Source organism: Leucopleurus acutus (assembly GCF_964270905.1).
Source record: "Leucopleurus acutus genome assembly, chromosome: 7".
NCBI classification, from domain to species: domain Eukaryota; kingdom Metazoa; phylum Chordata; class Mammalia; order Artiodactyla; family Delphinidae; genus Leucopleurus; species Leucopleurus acutus.
In genome coordinates, this window is record NC_139150.1 from 101210915 (window position 1) to 101238214 (window position 27300).

A 27300-nucleotide genomic window follows, 5' to 3' on the forward strand; every position below is an offset into this window, starting at 1 on the left:
TGCAAAGCACTGGGCTAAGCAAGTAATAAGACATCATAATAAATAATAAGACAGCCAATGTGCTTAAATGACTTATAATGAAAGAGGATTTTTAAAAAGCTACAAGTAACTATAAACACAGAATATGATAAACGCCACAAGAGGGACGTAGTGAGCGCTCTGGAGACTCGCAGAGAGGGATGGAGCCTAGCCAAGTGGACAGAGGAAGACTCGGAAGGGACAGCACCTGACCTCTGAGGTCTGGGCAGGACATCAACGAGGAGAGCATGCACAGGGGAATTCCAGGTGGAAGGAAGAGCAAAACTGAGCCCCAAACTGCAAGATACGCTTGAGCACGAGTATTTGCCATTGGTCTGAAAGGAGCCTGGAGGAGATGAGGAGGAGTAGGGACTGATGAGGACAGAAAGGTAGATTGGGACCATGGTATGGCCAAGAATGGACACACAGTTTCTTCAACACACCCTGGGCTCAGCTGTCTATGACTTACTTGAGCCTGTGGAGGTCGGCGTGAGAGGCATACAGTCCTCGGTCAAAGCGTTCCCGCAAGATCGACCACTTCGTTGCGCAATAATCCTGAAAGAAATTTCACCCCAAAGAAATCACTAGGAAAGGTTTATTAAAGTTTTTTCACTTTAAAAGTTTTTACCAAATTCATATTCATAACAAACATATCCTTCCAATTAGGAGACACAAGCTTGTGTCTGTGACCCATGAGGACGAGACACACAAACACTCTGTGAATCTTACTGATGAGCTGAGACAATGCTTGTTCTTTGTCTTAAGATTCAGCCAAAGTTATTGTTAAAGAGAATCTCGCTGCCCACAACCGACCTCCTCAAAGCTGCTAAGTTTCTCCCCGCAGTGACTGCATGTGACAGGCACAGACTTTTGGAAAAGGGAAGCAGTCCTTCAGGTGAACACCTTCAGACTGAACACCTGTGTCTGTGGCTATATGGTGCAAGGTTCTGGGAACACAAAGATGATTACGAGAGGCTTTGTCTTCAAGAGAAGGGAAAGAGGTGCCACCTTTTCCTGAAGTTATCTGTAATGTTTACATTAACAGCTAACATTTACTGAACCCTGTGTTGGCACCTTCTCTAAATGTAATGCTTCAAACAACTCCTTGACACAGCTGCTATTCCAACCTCTATTTAAAGGATGAAGACATTGAGGCTCACAGGGGCAGTGAAACTCACAACAGGGGATACAGAGAATGGCACTCAGCCTGGGGTGAGAGGGCGAGGATGCATGTCAGGCAGAGGAAACACGACGGACGAAGACAAGATGGGAGGGAGCACAGATGGGAGGGAAATGAACAGATGTCTGATACGATTAGAGTATCAAGTGCTAGGTGGGGAGATGAGGCAACAGCGTGGGAAGGACACACTAAAGCATTTGAAATTCATCCTGGAAGCAAGAGAAAGCCACTGAAGACTTTCAATAGGAGAGCAGGTGGCTGCACTTGGGTTTCAGACAGAACACTTGGGAGTGGTGTGGAGGATGAACCACAGAGGGGGGCCAGATGCAGAAGGACCACGGGGAGGCCCCTGCATAGTGCAGGTGACAGAGAGCGGTCAGGGCTGGGACGGCGAGGGTAGGACAGAAAGTAGGGAGAGCAGGGCTCTGAGAAAATGTATGACATACAATAACACGCTCGATGACTGCTATCATGGGGTGTACAGCGAGGGATGGATGAGTGACAGGGAGAAGTCTGTACCTCCTGGGTTTGGGGGAGGGGAACTAGATGGTTTAGTGATGCCATGACCGAGACAACATAGCAGAACAGAATGGAGAGAAAGGGGGGTTGTCTGCAGTCGTGAAATCTAGCAGGCGCGAGGCAGGCAGATGCAGAGCCTCCTCCTGAGAGGCGGCAGCAAACCACGAACACGGATGAGACCATCCAAGAACCTGAAGGTCAGAGGACCAAGGGAGGAAGTATGGGATCACCAAGGCTGAGAGCCTAGGAGAGGGTCAGGGAGGCAGGGAGAACAAGAGAGAAGGGGTCCTGAAAACAAAGGGTCGGAAGCTGCGAGGAACTGTCAGATCAGAATTACACTATTACACATAAAAGACTGTCATCTGGGAGCCACTGATGGCCAGTGCAGTCTCACAGGGGACTTTCTGCTTCTGCTGTGACGATTCCTCCGGCCCAACCAAGGGAGCAGGGCTGCCGAGGTGCTGCACACAGCCTTCGCCCTCCCCCTCGCCCTGCTCTGGACTTGGGCCCGTCGCCATCTACCCTGGCTTCCTGGGTGGTTACCTTCGCAGCTCTCGTAAACGCGGCAGCGCTGTAGTCTCCCCCCATCCGTAGCACATCCTCAGTGCAGTAGTAGAATTCGGAAAAGCCGTAGAATTCACTGTTCTGGAAGTGAATCGGGGGCTGGTAGACCCCATTGAGGGAGGTCTGCGTCTCGTTTGTTTTGTTCATGAAAGGCTGGATGGTCTCTCGGCACAGGTCAAAGGCTCCCGTCCCCCGCAGGTACAGTGTCTGTCCATTCTGCTGGATTTCATCTTTAATGTCCAGGGGTAGGCAGGGGTCCAGGTACGGAGTATCAGGAGTCAGCCCAGTCTGTTTCCCCAGGAGCCTATAGGGCAAAGAGAAACTTCATCACGAGACCAACAGAAAACTGTGTGAAGAAGAAAGCGGCTGCAAGTCAGTGTTTCTCAAACTCTGCCCTACGGAACACAAAAGGGTTCCAGGGGCTTCCCTGGTGGCGCAGTGGTTGAGAATCTGCCTGCTAATGCAGGGCACATGGGTTTGAGCCATGGTCTGGGAGGATCCCACATGCCGTGGAGCAACTAGGCCCGTGAGCCACAACTACTGAGCCTGCGCGTCTGGAGCCTGTGCTCCGCAACAAGAGAGGCTGCGATAGTGAGAGGCCCGCACACCGTGATGAGGAGTGGCCCCCGTTTGCCACAACTAGAGAAAGCCCTCGCACAGAAATGAAGACCCAACACAGCCAAAAATAAATTAATAAATTAATAAATTCCTACCCCCAACATCTTCTTAAAAAAAAAAAAAAAAGGGTTCCAGAAAAATTAAGTTGGGAAAACACGGACTCAAGCCCCTCCTGGATACTGATGATACACATGTGCGTACAGCAGACAGCTGAACGGGGTCCAGTGAAACTATGACTTGGTCAGATTACTGACGCTTTCCGTGCCCTGTGACGCAGGCTGGTGTCCACGGCTGCTGAGGGTCTGCGGTTAACAAGCTCCTCCCAGTGTCCTGCTCACTGCAGTCCAACGCCCACCACTGTGCTGTTCCCAGCCCCGTTTCTGCCACTAGTGCTTGTGATTTTAATTATATATAGATGAAATGTGACCGTGACAAGAAGTCGCTGGTGCTGTTAAAGCTAAGGTTAGATGGCTTGAAAAACATAATAAAGGCAGATCGCTAGAAAACCAGTGTCAAATTAGGTGTTAGCAAGATTAAAAGAAAAACAAGTTGGGAAAAATTAATAAAAATCTAGACGAAATTGGTATCAAATTGCTTCCCAGATGTCTTTAAGGCCCTGGTATCCTTTAAAGAAAGCCAAAATGACATCAAGATGAGTGGGTGCAGTGCCTGCCAGAGAAATAGCCTAAGAAAAGCCTTTAGTCCAGAGCAAAAGATTGGCAAATGAATACGTAAGTTAAAACAAAGTGCTTGGGGTTGATTCTATTTTTATGATTCTCTGTTTTAACTGAATGTTTAAGTTAACCAACTATTGATCCCAACTGCAGCAAATAACAGTTTCCATTGTACTACAGGCTCTGAGAAGTCCTGTAGAAATCTTAACTTGTTCACTGAAATGCCCTACGCTTACTACCTACCGATGAAATGTCCACATCTGTCACCCTACTATGTGTCCCCACCATTAAGCAACTGAGAAGTAGAAAAGAGCATACAACAGCTGGAGTTATGTTACTGTTTGACACCAGGAAATCCCATGGGCCTAAAAGGTGTTTAACTATTAGGAAGGCGCCTGAATTTGATATTCAGTCACTGACATTAAGTCAACTTTTTACCTGCCACTCAACTGACAAGTTGTTTATTCCTAAGATCAGGGCAACTCAGAATGCACTAAAAATGTTTAAGTAATTAAAAAAAATCCATCATCACTACTAATGGCCAAGGGATGAATATGCATTTCAAGGCTCAATTCATGACACATGTAAAAAGTGATGACTGACATTTATAATTATTATAAAAGTCCAAGATGAGTCAAATGTATACTTCATGTTACAGTTTTTAGTTGCTCTACAACTACATTAAAAAGTACCACTGCAATGTCCATTATATAACCTTCTTGACATTAAAACCAATTAGTAAAAATTAGGGTTGCAGAAGAAGGTGTTTTTCCAAAATTCTAATTTAAACATCACTTATAAAATATTTCTATTTTGAGACTATTACTAAAAATAATTATACTAAAGTGCGCTATGTAAAATACTATTTTTAAAAAGAAACGGGGACTAGTTAATCTCTCTTAACTAACGCTATTCAGTTAACGTCTGGAGCAAAGAACCAGTTTTTATTGCTTCTCCTATTCACACATGTGAATTTCTGGAAAATGAGGTGATGAATGGCTCTGACTTGGCCTTTCTTAAAGTTCAGGCCTCCACAGGTTTATTAAGATTAAATTGTAGCCATTATTTTATAATAACTATAAATGAAATATAACCTTTAAAAATTCTGAATCACTATGTTGTACACCTGAAACTTATATAATATTGTACGTCAACTATACCTCAACAACAACAAAAAAGATTAAAATAGATCAAGGAAATACACTATCATTTATTTCTATGAATCAGGATTTTTCTCCTCAAAATCGTTTCGTCAAAACAAAACAAAGGGGCTTCCCTGGTGGCACAGTGGTTGGGAGTCCGCCTGCCAACGCAGGGGACAGGGGTTCGAGCCCTGGTCCGGGAGGATCCCACGTGCTGTGGAGCAACTGGGTCTGTGCGCCGCAGCTGCTGAGCCTGTGCTCTAGAGCCCGCGTGCCACAACTACTGAGCTCGCGAGCCACAACTACTGAAGCCTGTGCGCCTAGAGCCCGTGCTCTGAAGCAAGAGAAGCCACTGCAATGAGAAGACCATGCACTGCAATGAAGAGCAGCCCCTGCTCGCCACAACTAGAGAAAGCCCACATGCAGCAACAAAGACCCAGTGCAGTCAAAAACAAAACAAAACAAAAAACAAAGCACAGTAATTAATACCATTTTACAAAACCCCAGATTTCAGATTTTTTTATTCATCCATATGGCTTTTCTGTTCTTATGGACTAATTTCAAATAAATAATTGGTATATACTTAAACTTATAAAATAAACTTAAACTGTTAAAGTGTTTTTGCATATTTTCTATACCAGAATTCTTCATGAACTCATTTTTTGAAGTTTCATTGCTAAAGAGGTTTACAATCACTAACTTTGACTTCTAGATCGTTTCTTTCTCGTGAGTAACTTCCTTCACTATGGTCTGATTCACTAAATAACCGCCAGGCTGGTTTCCCACGACACCGCCAGGACATCCCGTAACTCGACGCTATCATCGTTTCCTGGGGGCCTCCAGGACACCTGAGTGGCCCAGGTGCTGAGTTTCCGCAGGACTTTGCAATCTGGAATAGCATCACCCAGGGTTCGAAAGTATTTTAATATCCTGAAAGTGAAACCTCTAATCCAGCAGGGGAGCCATGGGTCTGAGAGAACGAGAGCCTTCTTTGGAGGTGGGTGAGCTGGGGCCAAAGGCAGGGTCCTGCTGCCCTTTCATTTCTTCTCCAGCTCAGCGGGCGGGGCAATAAACAGCTAACCGTGCTCATATGCTTCTGCTGACTGAGGCCTCCCTGCTTGGCCTGGATATGTCTTCTGTGAGGACAAACCGCGGTTTCAAGGTGACGACCGAGCAATGGAAGGTGCTTTACCTGTTCTTTTGAACTGTGCTGGTAAATATTCTGTCCTCATATCTCTGTCGAGCAGCATTGCCACCAAACCCAAGAAACGTGGCCACGTAGACGCGGTACACGTGCTCAGTTTGGTGAACGTCACATCCCAAGTTAAATTCGGCCAGTAAGTTCTTAGCTACTTCTTCCTACAGACGTAAGGATCACAAACGTTAGTATTTTAAGCAATACAAAAACAATTACCTCCTGTCAAAAAGAGGGAGCTACAAAATTTCTCGTCAAAAAGGAGCAAAAATTTCTGCTTCTGCATTCCCCAAGGGTCCTTCTAAGCATCCCTCCTAATTCAATACGACAATCCTGACTTAAGAAATCTCAGATGCGCTGCACGTTTGTGATACTGATAGGACTTTTTGAAAAGGGACGTTGGCAATGTGGTTTCATATCCTCTGATCTAGTAAATCTACTTATGGAATCCTGTGCTTTGAAAATAATCCTAAACATTGAAAAGTCTCTATACACAAAGATGTCCTTTGCAATTCTGTGACAGAAAAAACTGGAAGTCATCTATATATATAATTTCAAGTAGGGGTTAGTTAATAATGGTAATAAAGTTTATGGAGGAATATGCTTATGCACTGCTAAATAAAGGACAAAAATTGTACAAACAGTAAGATTATAACAACCATATTTTTAAACACTATAAACAGACAAAAAAGAATAAAGAGAAATGTGCCAAAATGCTAACAATAATGTTTTTGGATGATGCATCCATGGGAAATTTTTTTCCAAACTTACTTTTCTATGAGTTTCTTACTTTATTTGAGGGGAAAACATGACTTTGTACAAAGAGTGTAATAGTTTCTAGAGGCGTGTCTGGATGGGAAGCAGGAAACACAAATTATAATACTTGAATTTACAAAGCATTTTCTAAGGAGCTTAATAAATACTTCAATAATGTTTACTGAGCTGATATGAGGTGCCTAGCAGGCCGTTAGATATACTATATGCACTACCTCAATCAGCCTTATGATAACCCTCTGTTAGAAGCACTTGCAGTCACATTTACAGCTGAAGAGGCTCGCTCGAAAAAGCTAAGTGACGTGCATAAGGTCCCAGAACTAGTGAGGACAGGATGACGATGCAGCTCAGGCTTGTCCAGCTCCACTCTTTTCTAACCACTCACTCTGCTAGGTATTAATCTAGAGCTGAATGGAAACAGTAATAAAGACATAGAGCAATTCAGGAAAGCATCTGGACACCCTCTACAGAAGGCCACCCAGCCTACTGGGAAACTACAGTACCAAAGGGGATATGCAGAAATCACAGAGTAAACCATGAGTTCAGAAACATGGAAGCAGTGGATACAAACCTCTATTTTCTTTCCAGAAAATTCAAAAGCTGTCTGAGCCACACACAAGAGTATTTCTCCCAATTATAACTTAAGAAATCTGATACTATTATATTGAGTTTTACAATACCTGTTGAGAAAAGAAGTGACTGGAAATAGAAACAAAAACTCAAGTGTGTGGCTGACATACACACCAAAGGAAAATTCTTGGTAAGTTCAGAAAACAAACCAGCTGACTTCAATGAACAAACACAAACGGCTTAGTGGAGGTTTGCCTTGGTTTCCTCCTGTCTCCTTTCTCCTGGGCTGTGAAGGTGGTACCCTCAGCAAGCACAGTAAAGATGTGTTCAGACTCAGAAAACAAAACACAAATGGATGGAGACATGTTAAATGAAAATCAAACCAAACAGAAGGAAATTTGTACAGATAATAACCTGCTGTGAGGAGGCAAAGCTTACAGTTTTGGGGACTTCGTATGCTATCTGGGTTGAGACGCCTCCCATGTCGAGAATACCGGCTGTTCTTTTACGGAGAATGGCTTTGCTGCTTTCGCTACCAGGGATGTTAACTTCCACAACTGCCTCATCATCTGGAAAGAACAAGAAACATCCACTGGAATGGAACAAATGCAGAGAAGCGGGATCTTGTGAAGAGTCATCCTGCTTTGATGGTGGGTTCAAGTGTATCTAGGCAGACCCAGCTTGCTCCTCCCGACTAAGATCAAGTTTACTGTGTGACACAGCAGCACCTCCCACTCTGCTCCTACATACCCAGCTGTGTCACAACACTCAGCTCCTTTTTTATGCTTTGCATGAAATGGAAAAAGCCGTAACTTCCAGTTAGATACATTTGCTGGAAACACGATACTTACCATCTTCAATATGCTCGAATCGTCCAAGGACAAAATTAATGCCAATCCAAGCATACACACCTAGAGTCGTTATAAGAAGAGTAAAGTTTAAAAATATTTTATATAATCCTGATCATTGCAGTCAGCGCAAACATTTATTTCATTCCCTGATAAGCTGTGAAAACGTTATCTGAAAAAATACATTTCTGTTGATGTATTACCTTTTCCTAGTCGTTTTCCAAGAACTCTCAGCTTTTAATTTTGTAGTTTCATACCATTTGCATGGGTTGAAAATATAATTCCCTAGACATTCCTGTTCCTTTGAAATTTATAGGTTGTTTGGAAATACCAGAGTTTTCACTTTTTATGAGGTTAAACCTATCAAGTACAAGGTTTTAAGACAAGTGAACTCTTAACACTTCCATTCTTTTATCTCACACTTTCACTCAGTTCCCAAGTCTGATTCTCTTTTTATAACATTTTCTACATCGGACCTTCACCCATTTTCATTACTGCCTTGATTTAAGCTGGTACAGAGATCTAATTGACTTTCCTGCCCCTACTCTCCCACTCCAACCCATGCTATCCTCTGCTGGGCTGATCTACAGAACAAAGTCCAAACTCCACAGCCCAACCGTTCAAGACCTGTCCAACTTGTTTTTAATTGAATAAATTTGGCATGTAACAATGTGTAAATTAAGGGGTACAGTGTGTTACTTTGATACGTTTATATATCGTAATATGATTGCCCTTGTAGCGATATTATTATCACATTACATCATTATAGTACAGTATGATTGTCTATATTCACTACGCTGTGCATTAACTGTCTATGGCTTATTTACCCACTGTTACAAGCTTCTACCCTTGAACACCATCAGTCTTATCTCCTGACCCCATCCCCTAGTAACCAACATTTTACTGTCTTTTTACACGTTGGACTTTTTCAGATTCCACAAATAAGTGATATCATACAGCACTCGTCCTTCTCTGACTTAACTCGCTCAGCATAATGCACTCAAGGTCCATCCATGTTGTCAAAAATAGCAAGATATCCTTCCTCCTTTCTCATGGTTGAATAAGATTCCACTGTGTATATCTACCATGTCTTTTTTTATCCATCTGTCTGTTGATGAACATTTGGGTTGTTTCCGTATCTTGGCTATTGTGAATAATGCTTCAGAAAACACAGGAGTACATGCATCTTGTCAAAATTCTATTTTCATTCCCTTTGGGCATATACCCAGAAATGGAATTGCTGGATCGTGTGGTAGCCCTATTTTTATTGGGAACTTATTTTATTGAGGAACCTCCATACTGTTTTCCATAGTGTTGGACAAATTTTCATTCCCACCCACAATGTATAAGGGTTCCCTTTCCATCACATTCTCACCAGCACCTGTTGTCTCTTATCTTCTTAAGGATAGCCATTCTAACAGGTGTGAGGTGATCGCTCACTGTGGTTTTGATTTGTGTTTCCCTGACGATTAGTGATGTGGAGCATCTTTTCATGTGCCTGTTGGCCATTTTGACATCCTCTTTTGAAAATGTCTTAGTTCTTCTGAAATCAGATTTTTTGGGTTGTTGTTATTAAATTGGATAAGTTCTCTATATATTTTGGCTATTAACCACTTACATGATAGATGGTTTGCAAAAAGTCTCTCCTATTCTGTAGGTTGTCTTTTCATTTTGTTAATTATTTCTTTTGCTGTACCGAAGTTTCTGAGTTTGATGTAGCCCATTTGTTGATTTTTGCTTTTGTTGCTTGTGCTTTTGGTGTCATATCCAAAAAAACATTGCCATGACCAATCGATGAGCTTCCTCCTTTCTTATTGAAGTTGTACGGTATTGAGTCTTATGTTTAAGTCTTTGATCCGTTTTGAGTTAATTTCTGTGAATGGTGTGAGACAGGGGTCCAATTTCATTGCTCTGCATGTGTGTCTCCAGTTTTCCCAGCATCATCTGTTGAAGAGACTGTCTTTTATCCATTGAGTTTTCTTGGCTCCCTTGTCTAATACTAGTTGACCATATATGCCTGAATTTAATTCCAGGCTCTGTACTGTTCCATTGGTTGCTATGTTTATTTTTGTGCCAGCACCATACTATTTTTATTACTATGGCTTTGTAGTATAGTTTGAAACCCAGATGCCTGATTGGCCTTCTTCTTTTTTCTCAGGATTGCTTTGGCTATTCGGGGTCCTTTGTGGTTCCACACAAATTTTAGGATTGTTTCTTCTATTTCTGTGAAGAATGTCTTTGGTATTTTCATGGGGATTGCACTCAATCTATAGATGGCTTTAAGTAGTATGGCCGTTTTAACAATATCAATTCTTCTGATCCATGAACACGGGACATCTTTCCATTTGTTTATGGCTTTGATGTCTTTCAGCAACATCTTTTAGTTTTATTGTACAGATCTTTCACTTCCTTGGTTAAATTTATTCCTAAGTATTTTACACTTTGAGTGCTTCTGTGAGTGTGATCATCTTCTAGATTTCTTTTTTAGATGCCTCATCATTAGCATAAAGGAATGCAACTAATTTCTGTATGTTGATCTTGCATCCCGCCACTTTACTGAAATAGTTGATTAATGCAACAATTAATCAATATTTTTGACTGAGTTTTTAGGGTTTTCTTTATATATGAACATATCATCAGCAAACAGTGATGATTTTACTTCTTTTCTAATTTAGATGTATTTCTTTGCTTTGCCTAACTGCTGTAGCTAGGACTTCCAATATTATATTGGATAGGAGTAATGAGAGTGGGCATCTTTGTCTTATTCCTGATCTTGGAGGAAATACTTTTGGTTTTTCTCCATTGAGTATAATGTTAGCTGTGAGTCTGTCATATGTGGCCCTTATTATGTTGAGGTATGTTCCTTCTACACCCAATTTATTAAGGGTTTTTGCTTGTTTGTTTTACCATGAAAGGATGCTGTGTTTTGTCAAATGCTTTTTCTGCATCTGTTGAGATGAAGTGATTTTTATCTTTCATTTTATTGCTGTATTAACATTTATTGATTTACATATGTTGAATTATTCTTGTATCCCAGGGATAAATTCCACTTGGTCATGGTGTATAATCCTTTTAAGGTGTTCTTGAATTCAGTTTGCTAATATTGTGTTGATTTGTCGAGAATTTTTGCAGCTATATTTATCAGGATGTTCGTCTATAGTTTTCTTTTCTTGTGGTATCTTTATGTGGTTTTGGTGTCAAGGTAATGCTGGCTTTGTAGAATGAGTTTGGAGTGTTCCCTGCTCCTTTCTGGAAGAGTTTGAGGAGGATTGATGTTTTCTTTAAATGCTTGGTAGAATTCTCTAGTGAAGCCATCTGGTCCTGGAATTTTCTGTGTTGAAGTTTTTTGATTACCAATTCAATCTCTTCACTGATTACCAGTCTGGTCAGATTTTCTATTTCCTAATTCAGTCTTGGAAGGTTGTGTGTTTCTAGAAATGTATCCATTTCTTCTGGCTTATGTAATTTGTTGGCATATAATTGTTCATAGTAGTCTCATGATTCTATGTATTTCTGTAATATCAGTTGTAATGTCTCCTCTTTCATTTCTAACTTGGAGTCTTTTTTTTTCTTAGTCTGGCTAAAGGTTTGTCAATTTTGTTTATCTTTTCGAAGAACCAGCTCTTAGTTTTGTTAATCCTTTCTATTGTTCTTCTGGTCTCTGTTTCATTTATTTCTGCTCTAACCTTTATTATTTCTTTCCTTCTGCTAACTTCTGGCTTAATTTGGTCTTCATTTTCTAGTTCCTTAAGGTGCAAAGTTAGGTTGTTTGAACTCTTTCTAATTTCTTAATATATGCATTTATTGCTATAAATTCTCCTCTTAGAACTGCTTTTGCTGCATCCCACAATATTTGATATGTTGTATTTCCATTTTCATTTGTTTTGAGATACAGTAAGTCCCCTACCTACAAACCTTCAAGTTGCGAACTTTCAAAGATGCGAGCATGCGTTCGCATGTGCAATCACATAAGTTAATTCACATGTCTGGCATACACTGCCATGTGTGTGCATCCGTTACAAGTAGCTGTGCTTTTGTGCACTTTACTGTACAGTACTGTATGGAATACAGCAGTACAGTATCTTTATTTCAAGCCCAGAACCTGTGCCATCAATGTCAGATGTGAGTGAAATTGCAGCTTGCCCTCCATCTCCTATTGCTGACGATCCTTCAGCTCTACCATCTCCCACCTCCTCTCCCTCCTCCAGTCAGTAACTCTTCTTGCCTGTTCGCTCCACGCCAGCCCCTGTATGCCAGCTGTTGTACCATACTACTGCTTTTCAAGGTACTATATTGTAAGATTAAAAATGTTCTTTATTTTTTGTGTTTGTTGTTTTTTATGTATTATTTGTGTGAAAAGTATTATAAACCTATTACAGTACAATACTATATAGCTGATTGTGTTAGTTGGGTACCTGTGCTAACTTTGTTGGACTTATGAACAAACTGGACTTACGAACATGCTCTCGGAATGGAACTCGTTCATATGTAGGGGACTTACTGTAATTTTAAAATTTCTCTTTTGATTTTGATTTCTTCTTTGACACACTGGTTGTTGAAAAGTATGCTGTTTAGTTTTCACGTATTTGTAGATTTTCCAGCTTTCTTCATGTTGCTGATTTTTTGTTTCATACCACTGTGGTCAGAAAAGATAGTTGGTATGATTTCAATCTTCTTAAGTTTGCTAACATTTGTTTTGTGTCCTATCACATGATCTATCCTGGAGAATGTTCCATGTGCACTTGAGAAGAATGTATATTTGGTTGCTTTTGGATGAATTGTTTTGTATATGTCTGTTAAGTTTGCTTGTCCTGGTTCAATTCCAATGTTTCCTTGTTGATTTTCTGTGTGGACAATCTATCCATCGATGATAGCGAGGTACTGAAGCCCTTACTACTGTTGTATTTTTGTCGACTTCTCCCCTAAGACCTGTCAGTATTTGCTTAATATATTTCGGTGCTCAGGTGTTGGGAGCATATACATTTACAATTGTTATATCTCCTTGATGTTGACCTCTTTGTCATTATATAAGCATCTTCATTGATACTTGTTATCCTTTTTGTCTAGAAGTTTATTTTGTCTGATATAACTATGCCAGCTTTCTTTTGGTTTCTATTTGCTTGGAATATCATCTTTTATCCTTCCACTTTGAGCCTATGTGTGTCTGTAGAGATGAAATGAGTCTCCTGTAGATAGTGTATAGTTGGGTCATTTTTTTTTTTTTGATCCATCCAGTCATTCTGTGCCTTTTGATTGGTGAGCCCAATCTATTTACATTTAATTATTTATGTGTAAGAATTTACTACTGCCATTTAATCTTTTGCCTTCTGGTTGTCTCTCCATTGTTTCTTTTTCCTTCTGTTTCTGTCTACCTTTGAAAGTTCGTGGTTTTCCATGGTGATTTGCTTAGTTTCCCCCTTTTTTATGTTACTTATCTCTGTTCGGATTTTTACTCTGTGGTTACCAAGAGGTTTACATAAAATGTCTCACAAATAGTCCTTTTTCTGCTGATAACAATTTATCTTCATTCACCTGTAAAGGTCCCATCCTTTTACTTTTCCCCTTTTATATTTTTCATGTCACAAATTCTCTTTTTATGCTGCAATTTTGTTACCAAGTTGTAGTACCTATATTCTTAATGCTCTTTTCCTTTAACCTTTATGCTATAATTGTTTAATATACTGTTCTAAAAAAGATTTAGTTTTCTAATTCCATTTATCACCTTAATCAGAGTTTTGTGTACTTTCATCTTTTCACTTCAGCTTGAAGAGCTCCTTTCCACATTTTTTGTAGTCTAGTGGTGGTAAACTCCCTCAGCTTTTGTTTATCTGGAAAAGCCTTTACTTCTCCTTCATATCTGAAGGATAACTTTACTGGATAGAGTATTCTTGGTTGGCAATTTTTATCTTTCAATACTTTGAATATGTCATTCCACTCCTGGCCTATAGCATTTCTCCAGAGAACTCTGGTGATAGCCTAATGGGGTTTTTTTGTAGGTTACTGTCTTTTTTCCCCTGGCTGCATCTAAAATTTTTTCATCACTGACTTTGGACACTTTTAATATAATGTGTCTTGGATAAGGTCTTTCATGTTGAAATAATGAAGTGTTCCATCAGCCTTTGGACTTGTATATCTAGTTCCTTTCTCAGGTTTGGGAAGTTCTCAGCTATTATATCCCTGCATTCTCTCTGCTCCCTTCTCTCTCTCTTCTCCTTCTAGGAAATCCATTCATCTTACGTTGGCTTTTCTAATGAAGCCTGATAGTTTTCACAGGGTTTCTCCACTTTTTAAAAATCTTAGTTCTCTCTCCTCTTCCACCTGAAACGTTTCTATATTCCTACCCTTGAGCTCACTTATTCTCTCTTCATCTGATGTGCTCTACTTTCAATGCTTTTTAATGCATTCTTCATCTCATTTATTGAGTTCTTCAGCTCTAGAATTTCTGTTTGGTTCTTTTTTAGAATTTCAATCTCTTTGCTAAATTATTCTGCTTGATAATTTTATTCCTGAGATCACTGTACTGCCTTTCTGAGTTTTCTCATACCTCGTTGAATTTCTTCCTAATAGCTATTTTGAATTCTTTACCAGTTAGACTGCAATATTCCATGTCTTTAAGTTCTGTTGCTAGAAAAGTGTTTTTCTTCTTTTCGTGATACCACACTGCTTTGATTTTTCATAGTGTTTGATGAAAAGTGCCTCTGTCACTGCATTTGAAGTAGCAAATGACTTTCCTATTTAAGTAAAGCTTTGTTTATTATCATTCTAACAATTCAACACACTGGTCACTAGAAGCCTTTGTTTCGTTTTCTAGAAGGTGGCGCTACAGCACACGTTTTTGGTTTTTCTTACCTGAGCTGACTCATCACTAAGGTTGGGAGTATGAACATAAAAAAAGCCAGTGGATGGTGACAGAGGTGGGGAGATGTGTGCTTAGTACCTGGGGCTTTGAGTGTGCCATAGCCCAGAAGAGGGTCCTTGAGTGGAGGTGGGGGAGTCCCAGAGGTCTGTGGGCTGTCCTCTTGCGAGAATACCAGGGCAGACAGCAAGAAACTCATTCTTTCAGCTCTCTCTGCCTTCTTCTCTCTTCTTTCTCTGCCCCAAGTTGCTGTGGTCTCTCCTCACAGAGTCCCTCCAGCTGCAGTACTGAGCCAGGTAAACTCCCCACCCCAGCTTACCACCCTCACCCTCCACCTCTGCCACAGGTCATGCTGGCCCACTGCCACCCCTGCTGCTCCTGGCCTGGCTCTGTAGCTTCCTCTGAGGTCCAATCCACTCACTTTCTTGGGCACTGATGAGTTGATCTCTTGGGTGTCCTAGTGTGCTGTGCAGAGGCACTTTTTTCTGGTTATGGATGTCCAATTAGTTGTAAATCAAAGGGGAGAGAGAAAAGGAACCATGCATGCCACCATGATACTGACATCACCAAGACCTATCCAACTTTTAATATTACCACAACCTTTTGAAAGGGCCATCATCCCACCAAATTAAAATATTTTTACTCTTCTGTCCATAGTGCAGCTTTTCCAACCTGTGTTGACTCAAATCATTTCTTCTGCCTAGAATGAGCTTCCTATCCCTCTCTCAGAGTCCTAGCCTTACCATGATTTGGCATGCTGTGTTTATAATTGTCCCTTGAGGCCTAGTTCAAATGTCACTTTCTCCATGATGCCCCTAGTTAGGGGAAAAAAAAGTCTCCTTCTTTCAAATTTCCATGACAGTTTTTCCTTATCTTCCTTATGGCATCTAAAACTCTGCCTTATATAAGCAGCTAACTGTGTACCTTACTTGTCTATAAACAGCTTGACGGCAATATGTGAATTTTGCCCAATTATTGGCGAAATGATAGGTGATTTTGAAATAAATGCTTTTTGGCCTCCATTTCTAGCAAGCTATTCCCCAAATAATTTCAGTGATTTGCCCTTTCATTCTCAAGTAGAATTATTTCTTTGAAAACAGAACATTTCCTCAGTGTATCAAAGTCAAGAATAATTTCCCCTTCCTAACAAGTAAACCAGTAGAAGGTTCCAACAGTTCAGTAATTATCATAATTCCAGAAAGCTGTATAACTTAGGCAAGGAACACGAAGCTTTTCTATCAAAACACGTCCAAAATATACTTCCTAAATGTGATGAAGACAAACCAAGTTATTTTTTAATCGCTTAATGTTTGGATTATAAAGACCAGTCATGTAAGAAACTGATTTTTCCATTTAAAAATTATAATATTTGAAGGCATGGTTTCCCAAATTTTAAGATGTTAAGAGTAATTTAATAAAGTGTACATGAGGAAGACTGGGAGGACTTAAAGGAATAGCTTCCCAAATTTCAAGTTGAAGACTAACATACTGACCTTCTTGTTTCCCTGAAATTACTTCTGCATGAGAGTCAGAAAACAGAAAGTCGAAGTGCACGGGGATGTCGGTCAGAAGGTCTTCTAGAATGGCTTTCTGTTGACTGTAAGACAATCCAGAAATTTACATATCAATATATTATATCCTGCATTTTTCTGTTTTAGAAAGAAAAAAAAAACCCTATGGCTCTGGTATATCTTATGTGAAAAAAAATTTTTTAAACCAAAGCAGTTCATTGAAAAGACTATTTTAAGAAGGAATTTTCATGTAAAATAGACAGCTAGTGGGAAGCAGCCGCATAGCACAGGGAGATCAGCTCGGTGCTTTGTGACCACCTAGAGGGGTGGGATAGGGAGGGTGGGAGGGAGGCTCAAGAGGGAGGAGACATGGGAATATATGTATACATATAGCTGATTCATTTTCTTATACAGCAGAAACTAACACAACATTGTAAAGCAATTATACTCCAATAAAGATGTTAAAAAAAGAGAAGGAATTTTCAGAAGTTGTGTAAATTATGTGATTCCGAAATGTAAAACTACAACTGCAAACAATCCTTAAACTAATAAAACAGAAAATCAGTTTTTTTATGACAACTTTACAGTTTACTATTTATAGTCATAAATAAGTACATTAAAAGATATTTGGTGAGTTCTGACTAAGGGAATAGGTCTGGTACTACTCCAGATTTCAAAAAAGAATTTTTAATGTCTTCCTTTTGATGATGATGATGGAAGAGGAAGACAAGGAGGAGGGAGACGAGGGGGATGAAGAGGGAGAAAACCCACCACAGCCAATACCACCACCAGGCTGGCTGGCCCTGCCCTCGTGGGAAGGATCACCTTTCGGGGAGGATTCTCATTCCAGCTGTGCAGAGAATGTAGAGAGGGGTCTCTTTGTGTTTTGCCCGTGGTACATGCTCTGCAGCGAAGTTCAAGAGCGGAGAAATGTAATCACTGACTTTCTCTGGAGAGGTAGCGAACTCTGAAATGCCTACAGAAAAAGGACACTCATGTTAACAAGTAGATCCTTTAGCTTATAAGGTATGCTTCTTCATAAACTGTCACTGTTTGCAGATGACATGATACTACATACAGAAAATCCTAAAGACACCACCAAAAAACTACTAGAGCTCATCAATGAATTTGATAAAGTTGCCGGATACAAAATAAACATACAGAAATCTGTTGCATCTATACACTAACAACAAACTATCAGAAAGAGAAATTAAGGAAACAATCCCGTTTACCATCACATCAAAAAGAACAAAATACCTAGGAATAAACCTACTTAAGGAGGTAAAAGACCTGTATTCTGAAAACTATAAGACACTGATGAAAGAAACTGAAGACAACACAAACAGGTGGAAAGATATACTGTGTTCTTGGACTGGAAGAATTAATACTGTTAAAATGACCACACTACCTAAGGCAATCTACAGATTCAATGCAATCCCTATCATTTTTCACAGAACTAGAACAAGTAATTTAAAAATTTGTATGGAAACACAAAAGAATCTGAACAGCCAAAACAAACCTGAGAAAGAAAAGAACTGGTGGTATCACACTCCCTGACTTCAGACTGTATTACAAAACTACAGTCATCAAAACAGCATGGTACCGGCACAAAAACATATAGATCAATGGAACAGAATAGAGAGCTCAGAAATAAACCCACGCACTTAGAGTCACCTAATCTACAACAAAGGAGGCAAGAATATACAATGGAGAAAAGACAGTCTCGTCAGTGAATGGTGCTGGGAAAACTGGACAGCTACATGTAAAAGAATGAAATTAGAACATTTTCTCATACCATATACAAAAATAAACTCAAAATTGATTAAAGACCTAAATGTCAGATCAGAAGCCATAAAACTCCTAGAGAAAACATAGGCAGAACACTCTTTGGCATAAAAAGTAGCAATATTTTTTTTGGATCTGTCTCCTAAGGCAGAGGAAAGGAAAGCAAAAATAAACAAATGCAACCTAATTAAACGTAAAAGCTCTTGCACAGAAAAGAAAACCATCGACAAAACAAAAAAGACAACCTACTGAATGGGAGAAAATATTTGCAAGTGATATGACCAATAGAGTTAATACCCAACATATATAAACAGCTCATACAACTCAGTATCAAAAAAAGCAAACAACCCGATTAACAAATGGTCAGAACACCTGAAGAGACATTTTTCCAAAGAAGACATACAGATAGATGGCACATGAAAAGATGATCAACATCCCTAATCATCAGGGAAATGCAAATCAAAACCACAATGAGATATCACCTCACACCTGTCAGAATGGATATCATCAAAAAGACCATAAACAAAAAATACTGGCAAGGATTTAGAGATAAGAGAACACTTGTACACTGCTGGTGGGAATGTAAATTGGTGTCGCCACTGCGGAAAACAGTACGGAGGTTCCTCAAAAAACCAGAAACAGAACTACCATGTGATCCAGCAATTCCACTCCTGGGTATATAGCTGAAGGAAACAAAAGCACTATTAGAAAAGATACATGCACCCCAATTTTCACAGCAGCATTATTTACAATTGCCAAGATATGGAAGCAACTTAAGTGTCCATCAACAGATAAAGATGTGGTATGTGTATGCAATGGAATACTACTCAGCCAGAAAAAAGAATAAAATTTTGCCATTTGCAACAACATGGGTGCACCTGTAGGGTATCATGCTTAGTGAATTAAGTCAGACAGAGAAAGACAAATACTGTTTATTATCACTTATATGTGGAATCTAAAAAATACAACAAACTAGTGAATATAAAAAAAAAGAAACAGACTCACAGATATAGAGAACAAACTAGTGGTTACCAGTGGGGAGAGGGGAGGGGGAGGGGCAAGATAAGGGTAGGGGATTAAGAGGTACAAAAGAAAAAAAAGTTATGCTTCTTTAACGAGGCTAATTTGAGAGCAATTCACACTACACACCATACACTCTTAGTTTTTCCCTATCCCTCTGGCAACTCCTTCCACAGCGTCTCGGCTGTTAAGTGACGGTGGTGCTACCTGTTCAGTCCTATGCTCTCTTCTCAGTCATCACAGACCTAACTGAGCCACTATTGTGTGTCAGACACTTGGGATCAGCTGCACATGAGCTCGCCCCTGCCCTTGAGAAACACGCCCCCACTGTCCTCAGCAGGTTCACTCAGTCCCATGGCGGCCATCACCATCTATGCCTCAGATCTCCGAATCTTAATCGCAGCCATCCAGCTCTCTTCCCCAACCTCCAGATCAGTATGTAGTAACTGTCCACTGGACACAGCCATGTGCTTGTCCTCACAGCAACATATGTAAACCCAAACTCAACTTCCACTGTAAACCTGGCTCTTACTGCTCGTGACCTACCTTAGCAACCCCAGCCAGTATCCTGGATAAAATCCCTCTCCCTCACCCCAACGTGTGTTCTGGGTTTCACTGATCGCCTATCCTTGGCTCTGCTCACACTATTTCACTTCTCATCTCTGCTGGACACCACCAGCCTCTGCCAGCCTGCTGCAGCACATCCTACTCTCAAGTCCTGGCAATCCCCAACCACTCTCCGTGGTCTGAGATCTTCCTGGTCTGAGATCCTCTGGTGGCTCCTCAATGCCCTCCAGATAAAGCTCAGCTCTAGAACAGCATAACGTGCCCTGAGCACTCATCTATCCCATCTCTTGCCACATTCTTTCCATTTGGCTTCAACTAGACTGCATAAAATTTCTGTAATGCATCATACTCTGGCCTTAGGGCCCCTGCAGCTCCACCAGGAAGAGGCTTCTCTTTGACTGCCTCCCTCCCCCGACCCCTTTCACCTGGCTGACTCCTGCTCACCCACCGAGCTATGCCCTCTCTGGAAGTCCTCCCTAACAGGACCCTGAAGGCGAGCTCTCATTACATTCCATGCTTACCCCTACCTCTTGGTGGAGCACTCATTCCACCTCATCAAAACTACCTATTTACTTGCCTGTCTCATTTCAACTGGAAGTTTCTTGAGGGCACAAACTGTGTCTTGTTCAAATTTATTCTCAGCACCTGACACAGTCTCTTGGCAAATAGCAGGTGCTCAACAAATATTTGTTGAATGAGTACCTAAGTGAATGACTCTTTCCAGCTGTCATTTAGCCTACAACATTAAAGCAGAGGGGGATTTTAGAAGTCCAAAATTTATTTCACAGATTAGGAAACTGTGGACTCAGAAAGATTAAGCGATCTGTCAAAGCAATCAGCATCAAGCAATCTAAAAGCCAGATTTTTTGGACTCCACATACATTGCCATTTCAATGGACACCAAGCCCAAAGCTATCTAGAATCTATTAAGTAAGGAAATTTCTAGAGTTTTGCTATAATGCTATACACAAGAGCCCATGCTTCAGGACAGAGAAGTACTATAAAAAGGTACCTGAATTTCCACTTCAAACATTTCCTGTAGCATCAAAGAGAATCATATTCAGACTGATTTTAATGAGATTCTGGTGTGCACCCTGGGATGCTATGGTAGCTGCCCCTTGTTCTCAGGGGACAACTCCAAGGCATGAAAGTTTTCATCTTATTCCATGAGAGCAGGTAATCACTGATGGAACCTGGGATGTGAAGCCAGAAGAAATGCAAAGTGCTTTACAGAGTTTAAGTTTTTAATTTTCTGGTGAATTCATTTGGTCAATATTACTTTAACCCTGAAAGTGTTTCTAGATTTAGAGACACATAAAAATGTAAGAAATGGGAAAATAGAAAACTGAAAGTCATTCACTAAGACTTACAGAGAAAATTATCTTCTATGAATAACTTTAAAAAAATGTTCACGGGGGCTTCCCTGGTGGCGCAGTGGTTAAGAATCCGCCTGCCAATGCAGGGGACACAGGTTCAAGCCCTGGTCCCGGAAGATCCCACATGCCACGGAGCAACTAAGCCTGTGCGTCACAACTAGTAAGCCTGCGCACCACAACTACTGAAGTCTGCGCACCCTAGAGCCCATGCTCCGCAACGAGAAGCCTGCGCACCACAACGAAGAGAAGCCCCCGCTCGCCGCAACTAGAGAAAGCCCGCACGCATCAACAAAGACCCCACTCAGCCAAAAATAAATAAATTAATTTAAAAAAATGTTCATGGAAATGTACTCTGGTATCAAAATAATGCTTATACAAGACGCTCAGAGTAAGTTCCCTCTCTTTAACCTGAAAAATGAGGTAGAGATTTTGAATTTTCTGAGCTATACGCTGGTGCCAAGCTGCCCAAACCTCAAAGAACAGTCAACCTGTCACGTGTTGCCTGAAGAAAGAAGTGGGACTGACTTATTCACTGAAGAATGAGTAGGATGCAAAAGGTCTACAGTCCTGGTAGACTGTTTTATGAGGACAGGTTTTCTTATCAGTTAAAACTAATCTCTTTTTCACTTACATTTTTGAAATGGGAGATAGTAAGCTATGACAGCTATTTTTTGTCAACATTCTCTAATATATTCAAAGATATATTCTTCAGAATTTTTTATTTAATATTTTACTATTCAACACATTCACTAAATGAAACAAAAGTGCTGAAACTCTATTAAGATCTATGGTCCAATCACATCAGTGGTTATCAACCATCAAGACGTAAGGTGCCTATTTCAAGGTACTCCTAAGATCTTCCATTCCTAACACTCTTGACAGAAGGGTGCTGCCCGTGGAAATGATACAGATACAGAAAAAGGTTGAGAACCACTGATTTAAATTGTCTAACGAGGAAGGCAAATCCCAATTTTTACATAACACATTGACTTAGAAATTACAGTATCTTTAAAACTAGACATAGTGATATCAGCTCTTCTAAGTTCTATTGTCACTCCTCTTAAATAACCTAGATGATTAGAAATGCACTGGGGTAGCAATTTTTAAAAATAACAAATACATACCAATGTGTTCAAGTACAGATATCCATGAGTTATCTGAAATTACCTTGTCATTAAGGATAGAGACCAACGGCTACCAACTAGAAAACAATCCCTCCATAATTAATGTCAACTAGCCAACATTTGAGCAGACACCATAAGTAAAGGCACTATGGTAATGCTGCAGGAGACAAAAAAGACAGACAAGGGTTTAGGCTATTTTATGAAGGTATCAGTCACCTTATGCAAGATGAACAGAAAAGGGGAAACAGAGTGAAACAAGGAGATCAACTGGGTCCTGGTGTGAGCTCTGAATGAGGGTGATGACTGCAAGGAGAGAAAGGGAAAGACGTGAAAGCCAGCACAGAGAATGAAAAGGCAGAGCCTGGTTACCAGTCAGGTATTTATCATTTCACATACCCGGTTTTATTTTCATAACCACAGGCTTTCGGTTTTTATCCCGCATTTGCCTGATATCCAACAGATCATGAGGATTGCCGTTATGCCTTGGCCAGCAATAAACAAATATCCGAGACCCGCTGCTCCCACAGTCCACCACGATACCATAGTTCACGTTGGGGTTATTGGTGTCTGTAGCTTCAATGTCAGTAACTCGCGCCAAGTACCTTGTTTAGAGAAACAAACACATACTTTTAATGAGACAGAGACTATCAATGATGCAAGAAACAAACACCAAATCAGTGATCTCTAAGCTGTGTGGTAGCACCACCGTAACACTTTCACAACTGCCGAATGATTAAAAAGTCAAAAGAAAACAAAAAAGTGATAGTGATAAAAGTCATCTAGAGCAGATACACACTCATCATTCCCTTAACTAAGTTCAAATAAGCTCTGAAAAGCAAAACTCTATTTCCAAACTATCAACATTAACTGAAAAATCAGCTTAAAAGGTATCACAGGAGAAGCTTATGCTTAAATCCTCTTATGATGTGGATTTGGTGGTAAATGACTAAACCATTTCAAACAGTTTAATTTTTCATGCTATGCTGTATTCGGTACAAAATCTGTTTCCTCCAGCCACCTGCTCCTTAAATTCCATCCAAGTCCCCAAAGTCTGGAAGTCATCACATGAAGGTATGGCATCCCATCTAGAAAACAAATGTTTTCTCCTCCTACCTTTGAAACTTCTTATCTCTGGAGAGCCGCCCGTACTTATTTCGGATTATGACAACGGAAAAGTATAAAAGTGAGACAGCAGCAGCCAGAACGCTAATGACGAGAATCTGGCGTAAGTTGGTGTTCAGAATTCGGGGACACCCCACTGGAGAGATGCTGAAATGCCAGGAAGCCGGAAGAAGACAGGAGATGCCGATCCTGAAATTTCAAAAGGCAGGTTTAGCGAAAGCAGCCTGCTCCAGAGAGGCCTCCCCTCACTTCCACTGATCTGAAAGTTAAGACATTCAGCTTGAGCTGCCCCTACTTCCCTGCTGGTAGGTCATCGGTATACCTGCATCTTCCACGTTGCTATTTTGCTATGTTAACTCGTTATTATAAAATTACATGAATGAGAATTCAGCCCTGATGACACCTCTGTGTTCCCCCTTTCTGGAGAGTATTAAGGAGTTTTATTTGTGCCCGGCTTTGTTCCAAAAATAGAATTATAGACAGCTTATAAGGATAAGTTCCATAAGATAAATAAGTAAATCTATAATGAAACCAGGTTTAAGGAGGCTGAACTTAAGAGCCCAGAAACACACGTAATAAGGAAAGCCTGCAAAGGTGGCTGAGCATGATAGCGACCAAAAACCCTGTCTGTTACAGCAGAAACATACAAACAGCCCAGGAGGAATAAGATTTTCTAACACTGAATCCCGAGGCCAATCTCTCCCGTGCTGATTGCATGAGAAAAAGTGAAAACACAGTATCTTTAACAACATCCCTGCAGCAGTCAATAAATACGTTTTGTATACCCTGTGTGTTTAGAAATATTCCTGAGACATTTTTGCAAATAAACTTTCTTCTCAGTTTGTCAGGAATGAGAGACTATTATTAGGCTTAGAAAACAAAACAAAACAAACCTTGCTGCCTTTGGGATAAATTCTACTGTTTACTGTTAATTTCTACACTCTTCCCTTTAAAGAGCGCTTCATGGACTAAAATATCTCACAGAAGGGGGAGGGATCCCGCTAACCCAATGGAATTTTCTATTTGTAGTTTCTGGTCTCCATGTGGGTTCTTGGGCCACGCCATGGAGTTTATCACCCCTCCCATACCTCCGAGGCTTACAGGCGGTCATCCTGTGCTTAATACAACTCCTCCCAGATTCCAACATGTGTGCCCTGTACAGTAAACTACATGAACCCCACTTTCCTTCTGTGACAGGCACCCCCCTGGGGCCCTGGAAGAACAAAGGTGTGAAACAGAAGTGTAGCACGGCTCTGAACACTTCCTACTTGGGATTTAGATTCTTCCCCCCTCGAGACCTGCTTCTGTGGCACCAAATCTTGGGTTTTACAGTGCCGGTGATTCGGCACCATCACTCACCTCCCCATGCTGGCAGGTCAGAGGTCAGGCGAGGCCCTGGGAGTCAGTCCTCACACACCATTACAGAAGGCCTCCTGGTGCCAGAGCCCTCCTGTTCCAGGAAGAAACAAAAGTCACAAAGACAGCACAAGGCAAGGAGACGCTATGTTCTTTATCAAGTGCCTGCTTAAGCCCAAGCACACGTAATCTGGTCTGTGATCCTTGCAGCGGAGCTCTTAGCTCGGTTTATTTTGAGCAACACGCTTCGAAGTTAATTTCATGCTATCAGAGACATAGGCCTAAATCAAAAGAGATAATAACAGTCTGGCATTTTTCCTAAATGCGAATCAGTGATGCCAAAACACAGGTCACCGAACAGGTCTTAACCACCTTATGGTGCTGAATGTTAAGGAAGATTAGGGGTGGGAGTAAGAGGCAGGCAGAATGAATAACCGAATGGGAGTCTGAACTCTCCATTCAGCTGATAAATACCTACGAGATCGCTCTTTTATGTACAAAGTACCATGCAAGGCACCATGTTCCGAGGGAGCTCTGTCACCTTCACCATGGCTGCCACTCCTTCAGCTCCCAGACCTCAAATCACAGGAGAACAGGAGGCCGGGGCCTCCTTCCAACCTGCCGGATCCGAAGGGCGCGTGATCCTGGGTCTCCTTCTTGGTCTTGTGGCACCGATGTACCTCTTCCAGGTCTCTCAGGACAGCTGTCTCCCCTAGTCTGCTTCTTAGCTCTTGAATGATTCCTTCTCAGGACCCTCCACGTCTCAGCGTTTCTGCACATCCTGTCTGCTGTTCCCCAGGTTCTCTGTCTTGGCTCCAATCTCTTCTAACTCTAATCTCTGTTCCTGGTCAACTTCACTTACTGCTTCAATGATCCGACAGCTCAGAACTTTCTTCCTCCACCCCAGGCTTCTCCTCTGAGCTACAGATACGTATCTTCAAGCACCTACCAACACCCCCATCTGAACATTGCACGGGCCCATGAGAAACATTTCTAAAGCTGAACCCTTCCACTGTAGCCCTCATCCTCTCCTCCCACGCTCCTCCTCTCAGTCTCAACCCCACCGACTGCTCAAGCAGAAACGAGGGAGTCGTGCCTGACCCCTCCCTCCTCCTCATCCTCCAGAGCTGACTTCTTATGGAGTCCTTCCATGTCTCTAACCTCCGTTCCTCTAAAGCCTGTCCCTTTTCTTAGCAATCTCTTACTCTTACGTGGCCTATCAGGACAGCAGCCTAACTTGTCAGTCTCCCACCTGCAGTCTCAACCCAGCGGCTCTCCAGTTCCTCACCCCATAGCTTCAGGCAGATTCTTCAACAGAAATTGACATCCACCCCATTCCTGCTCGGGTCCAGGATCCTGTTAATCTTGTGCTGGAAATCCTCCAACGGCTCCCCTTGCAAGTAAATAAAGGCCAAAGGCTGTACCCTGACTCCCCGTCCTACGGGATCTGGACATCTGTTACTGCTCTGACCTCACCGTCCCTCTCCCTTTCTCACTTCACTCCAGCCACACTGGTGTCCACACTGTCTTCACACACGTCAGGCACTGTCTGGTCTCAGAGCCTCTGAATGTGCTGCTCCCTCTGCTTGGAAATAATCCATATGGCTTATTTTTTCACTCCCTTCAGCTCTTTACTCAATGTCACCTTCTCAGAGAGGCACGCCCTGGCCACCCAGTCTATAACTGCAAGCTCTCCCCTCCATCCAGCTCCCTTCCCTGGGTTATTTCTCCTCCTTAGCATTTACGTATTTACTTTTTTTTTTTTTTTGCCACACCACATGCATGCAGGTTCCCAGTTCCCCAACCAGGGATCGAACCCATGCCCTCTGCAGTGGAAGCTCGGAGTCTTAACCGCTGGACCACCAGAGAAGTCCCTTTATGAACTTCTTATATAGTGCTTATTATGTGCCAGGCCCTGCTGAAATGCTTTGCAAATACTAATCTATTCCTCCTATCGACCACCAAGGTAGGTACTATTTGCATAATATTTTACAGATGAAGCAGGGAGGCTGAGTAATGTGCCTGAGGTCACACAGCTAATAAAAGGTGAATATAAATAAAAGAGCTGGGATTCAAGCATGTGAATCCATACTCCTATCCTGTCCTCTAACACAGTGTGTGTGTGTGTGTGTGTGTGTGTGTGTGTGTGTGTGTGTGTGTGTGTGTGTGTGTGTGTGTGTTGCATTTCTCTTGCTCATGTGTCTCCTCCTCCAGAACGCCAGCCCCACAAGGGGCCAGATTTAGGTCTGCTTGGCTGCATTCCCGGCGTGGCAGCCCCTAGGAAAGGGCCTGGCAAGAAGTCAAGTTTCAGAGTTCTGGGACCGAAAAGGGTTACAAACTTATACACTAGGGTAATCTTTCCAAAACAAACAGTAATCATGACACCTCCCCACCTCCCCATTTTTCTCTCTCACTCAGGAAAAAGTCCTAACTCCTTAGGATGGTAAAGGAGGTCCTTCTTGATCTAGTCTTGCGCTATTC

At 41.5% G+C, this 27300-nt stretch overlaps 1 protein-coding gene across 4 annotated transcripts in view; it reads right to left on the bottom strand.

The window, feature by feature from the left end:
- Positions 1-27300, bottom strand: part of ENTPD4 (ectonucleoside triphosphate diphosphohydrolase 4) — a 424151-nt gene that overhangs the window by 390426 nt on the left and 6425 nt on the right. For 3 of the 4 annotated variants that reach the window (XR_014326296.1, XM_082841993.1, XM_082841994.1), the window contains 10 exons: positions 24823-24913; positions 23455-23652; positions 22738-22943; positions 17295-17445; positions 16452-16555; positions 8106-8165; positions 7669-7823; positions 5908-6074; positions 2261-2585; positions 488-573 (listed from right to left, as the gene is read on the bottom strand). Coding sequence is in view for 3 of the 4 variants with exons in the window: in XM_082841993.1 (XP_082698119.1) it covers positions 488-573; positions 2261-2585; positions 5908-6074; positions 7669-7823; positions 8106-8165; positions 16452-16555; positions 17295-17445; positions 22738-22943; positions 23455-23652; positions 24823-24830 (1460 nt within the window). In the remaining variant the exon portion in view is untranslated. The remainder of the gene's footprint in view (positions 1-487; positions 574-2260; positions 2586-5907; positions 6075-7668; positions 7824-8105; positions 8166-16451; positions 16556-17294; positions 17446-22737; positions 22944-23454; positions 23653-24822; positions 24914-27300) is intronic. The other variant, XM_082841995.1, reaches the window with a different exon arrangement.